Here is a 4813-nt window from a genome sequence, read left to right as displayed (position 1 = left end):
ATGGAAACTCTGTTTTGCATTCTATGACCCCTTTAAAGACGCAGCAGGTTATGGCTTTATAGAGTCCAGGTCTCGTTTGATCTTCTGCTGTCTTCCTTATTTCCAGGGAGAGTTTCCTGGTTCCTGCGTTTCCAGAAACCTGTCCGTTAGTCCAGTCCTTTCTGGTCGTCCCCGAAAGGTTCTTCCTCCTCTACGGACACGCCCAGCTGAAGACGGGCATGCAGACCCAGGACAGACACCTCTTCCTGTTCAGTGACATCCTGGTGGTAGCTAAAGCCAAGTAAAGCCCCAACAGCGTGCAGCCTTGCCTCTGTGTGTTCAGTTGCATCAATCAGTGTGCGTTTGCGTGACGACTCTGTTTCCAGGTCAGCCAACAACTTCAAGCAGAAAGCCCAGGTGTGTGTGTGCGAGATGTGGACGGCGAGCTGTATGGACGAGGTGTGTGAGGGAAGCACCGCCCCGGAGCGGAGCTTCGTCATGGGCTGGCCCACCTGGAACTGCGTCGCCGTGTTTAGGTAACACACATTTACACCGAAACAAACAATAATCCACACTTTTATTATGTAAACACAGACGACATGGATGATCACACAGATTAGCTCAGCTTTTATTTTTTTTACGTTGTGTTTGTAGGATCTATTCCACATGTTCTAAGCTGATCTACCTAAACAGCTCTAGATGTTTGAGTTTAAACAGATAAACACTCCAGTGATGCTAAAAGCTGAGCCTAAATGCTTGAGTAGGTAAATAACAGGGTCTAAAGACTGCGGTTGGTGTTTTTCCTTATTATAAATATAAATTGTCTTAACTCTTTGGAAAAGTGTCTCACTTACTTGCTCAATTCAAGAAAAAATGCTGTTATTTTAGGAAAAAAGTGTGAGATGGTGATGCCACCGCTGTCAGAATGGATTTAGTATCAGTTATTTATTATTTTTTTAAGCATATTTATTTTTGCAAAACTGCTGTCAAATTGGGTTGATTAACATTTATTAAATTTTTACTTTTCTTTAGCAAAAGTGCTGTCAAATGCCCTGGTTTTTTATTACTTATTCAGGGCTCGATGTTAACCTTCGCCCGATCTCCCGGGGCTAGTAGTTTTTATTGTCGGGAGAGTACAAAAAAAAATATTTATCACTCAAAATTACTTTAAAATCACCGACATTCGCTGAAAACGACCCACAAGCGTTGCCGGCGCCATTTTTGTTGTTTTGTACACATTCTCGCGTAATTTGAAAAAGCTGCGTGATTTTCCGCTAGATGGCGTGATTCAGCTCTTGGGGAGAGAATTCTGCAGAGCAGCAGCTGGATGATGAATTTAATCTATACTATAATACACACTAGATTAAAAATGATCAGTCAGGGATAAGGAAAATAATAATAATAATTATATGCGCACAGTTTAAATATTTCTATCATATGGCAGTCTTCTGTACAGTGGTCATACATTAAAAAATGTTCATAATATTTTTTTCTCTTAGACATTGGAGTGGTGCATTTAAATGTTATAGAGCTAAACATGTTAAATAGGTGAGTAGTAGTAGTGTAAGTTTTTAACCTGTCAATGTTTTTTTTGATTTTTAACATTACAATTTATATTTTTCCAAGCACACAACAGTTTAAAGCAAAGTTTAGTTTGAAAAGAATGTGCAGGAAGGATTGAAAAGCATTTTAACTCGGTAATGTAGGCTTGAGTTCATTATCTGACGCATGCAGATACACACCAGGAACCTGGAAACTTACTGAATTACAAAAAAACATTTAAAAAAACAAACATGTTTCGTTTATATATATACAAAAATGAATATTAGGAACTATATGTATCAAACATTATACTGGGCAAGTAAAAATGTTTCTGGGCATATTAAATTTGAAAGTCACTGGCCCAAAGGGCAAAAATCCTTAACGTCAACCCCTGATATTACTGTTGTCAGAATTGTTTATTATTATTTATTTTATTATTTCTTTGCTACACTGTTGTCATAATGGATGTTTTTTTTTCTATCCATCCATTTTCTGTAATGATTATCCCAAACGGGGTTGCGACACCTAAGGAGAATTTAGAGAAGCCATTTAACCTAACAGTCATATTTTTTTCACTGTGGGAGGAGAGAACCCATGCATGCTCAGGGAGAAAACATGCAAACTCCATGCAGAAAGATCCCGGGATTCGAACCCTGAACCTTCTTGCTGCAAGGTAGCAGTGCTATCCACTGCTTTTTTTTTGCTTTCAGAATAGGCTAATTATTATTAATCTTATTTTATTATATGCATTTTATTCTAATATTGCATCAAAATGGGATATTTATTAGTTTATTATTAAGCTGCTGTCTCATAGGATTATTTTTTTGTTTATCTTCTTATTAGTTTCCATTATTTGTAATAATTTAGCTCCCAAATTTGGCTTAAAGTTCATGTTAATTCAAAGCTTTTAATGATTTATGTAAATGTATTTTTGTATTAAGAAAAACTTTAAATAATAACAGAAACAGTCCAAATTAAACATTCATGCTCAAATATATTCAAACATTCCACTTATGTTATAATCCAGCCCTTTAATGAGATGGAGAGAAATTATTTCACTATTAGCTAAATGGAATAACTGATTTTAAAACTTTCTCGCTGACAGGTAGATGAACTTTTTTATTGTAATCTAAAAAGTTTCAATAGATTAGTACGGAAGAGGATTAGGGCCACTGAAAAAAAAAAAAAGTTAACTGATTTTTAAATTTTATTTCAGTTTAACATGGGGAAAAAAGTCAAAATTCTGACTTTAATCTCAGAATTCTGACTTTAATCTCAGAATTCTGACTGAATTCTGACAATAAAAAAAGTTAGAATTCAGAAAAAAAAGTCAGAATTCTGAGATTAAAGTCAGAATCGTGACTATACCATACTGAAATAAAATAAAAAAAATCTGTTAACTTTTTTTTTTTTTTTCTAATCCTCTTTCGTAGATTAGAGGTTGAAAAAAGTCCAATTAATTGATGCTAAAAGAAGATCTGATGTATTTAGAAGTTCATTATGTCCAATCTTCAACCATTTAGCTGTTTGTTTGAATGGAAGGTGAACATTTACCAAATATTAGCGTGATTATTTGTTTATTTAAGCGCCTAGATATAATTTGCTGTTAAAATATTTTTAATAAAGTGAGATATGAGACCAAACATGAATTTTGGGTCATCTAATGAGCTTTTAGGGATGAGAGCAGGAAGCCAAACCTGCAGTTCTTTCTCAGATTTCCAGCGAAACTAAAGAACAAGAACTCTGGACGTTCATTTTCTGGTTTTAACTTTCTGAGAAGAGCTTCTGTTTGGTGTAAACTCGTCCGTCTGTTATGTTTAACCCTCTTCATGCTTTCTTGTAGCTCATCTGAACAGAAGGAGAGATGGCTTTCCCTCCTAAAGAGGTAAAAAACTCTCCTGTTAGTTATTTATTGTGATAAGCACAACAAAAATCATGCAGTGTGTTTATTTACGTCTCCACAGTCGGATAAAGGAGGAGAAAGAGAAGGAGGAGCCTAAAACAATCCCTCTGAGAGTTTACGGGAAGGGACTGAACACCTTTGCTATTGTAAGATTCTGTTTGGTGGTGTCAATAGCAGGTTATTTTATTAAGATTCCTCCGTCTCACCGTCTTTCTCACTTCTCTGATCAGACCAAGACTCTTCCTGTCAGCAACTGGGATTCAGCCAATGAGGTGATCCGCCTGGCCCTGCAGCAGTTTGGCATTATAGTGAGTGAGCCAGATAAGCTCTGCCGTCAGGCATCGATCTGATAGCTTAACCTAAAAATATCCGTTTGTCTGATCGCCTGTCTGTTGATTTTAGGGAAATGTCAAAGATTTCCAGCTGTGGGTCGTCTCCAAGAGAGACAACACACCTTATCCTCTTATTGGTGAGCCACAAACAGCTAATTTAGTGATACGTTTGCAACCACAATTAAATTGAAACTGAAATTAATCAAATTTAAAAGGGAATTAAATGTAAATATACTTTTCCAATGCGGAGCATCATTTGAGCTTTATTTGCTGGGATGTTAACTGCCACACTGGATCCATTCATTGGCAGTGAGGAGTGTGACCGAGCTTCAGGGGAGAGACGAGGACAGTTTTCATATAAGGCGCTTTGCCATCTCCTTCTCAGGTCATGAGTTTCCCTTCAGCATCCAGATGAGTCATGTGAGAGACTCTGGGGTTCAGGGAGGAGGAAGCCGGGACGTCACAGCGCCACCTGCGGACAGGCAGGCGGCCATGCAGGTGGAGCAGCTGCAGGTGTACAAGCAGTGTCAGTTCATCCTAAAGCCTCGGCCTGCAGAACCACCGCAGCAGCAGTTACCTGCAGGTAAAGTCTCTTCTTCTCCCCGTATTTTGTTACTTATTCAGATAAAAAAGAGGTTCCTCGTGTTTTCCCACTGCAGATTTCTCCCAGAAGTCGTTCAAACGGCGGCGTTCGCTCATCACCTGGGCCTTCTGGAGAGGCTCCTCATCTCACCTGAACGAGCTGTCGCTGGCCGGAGCCACTCAAGGCTGCTTGTTCGGTCAGCCGCTCAGCTCCATCTGCGTGGAGGACGCTCTGCCCAAGCCCGTCATGGTCAGTGGCTCCTCTACACTGGAAAAACAATCTAAAAATAAGTGTATTTACCCTCAATTTGAGCAGGTAAATGAGATAGTTTGCCAATGGAATGAGTATTTTTACTCTTAAAATAAGATATTTAGATGAAATTCACTTGAAATAAGACAATGCAATTATGTTTTCTTATTTTAAATGTAAATTGTTTTGTTCCATTGGCGAAATGTCTCTTTTACCTTCTCAAAT

The 4813-nt window shown here is 38.1% G+C and overlaps 1 protein-coding gene across 1 annotated transcript in view; it reads left to right on the top strand.

The window, feature by feature from the left end:
* arhgap20 (Rho GTPase activating protein 20) overlaps window positions 1-4813 on the top strand; it is a 45652-nt gene that overhangs the window by 35294 nt on the left and 5545 nt on the right. The window contains exons 6-13 of the mRNA XM_015377839.1: window positions 107-280; window positions 366-515; window positions 3365-3406; window positions 3486-3570; window positions 3655-3732; window positions 3827-3893; window positions 4142-4339; window positions 4416-4588. Of these exons, the coding sequence (XP_015233325.1) occupies window positions 107-280; window positions 366-515; window positions 3365-3406; window positions 3486-3570; window positions 3655-3732; window positions 3827-3893; window positions 4142-4339; window positions 4416-4588 (967 nt within the window). The remainder of the gene's footprint in view (window positions 1-106; window positions 281-365; window positions 516-3364; window positions 3407-3485; window positions 3571-3654; window positions 3733-3826; window positions 3894-4141; window positions 4340-4415; window positions 4589-4813) is intronic.

The sequence above is a fragment of the Cyprinodon variegatus genome, unplaced genomic scaffold, assembly GCF_000732505.1.
Source record: "Cyprinodon variegatus isolate N-32 unplaced genomic scaffold, C_variegatus-1.0 Scaffold9, whole genome shotgun sequence".
NCBI classification, from domain to species: domain Eukaryota; kingdom Metazoa; phylum Chordata; class Actinopteri; order Cyprinodontiformes; family Cyprinodontidae; genus Cyprinodon; species Cyprinodon variegatus.
Note: the sequence above shows the minus strand (reverse complement) of the source record. Positions and strands in the feature narration are given on the sequence as shown.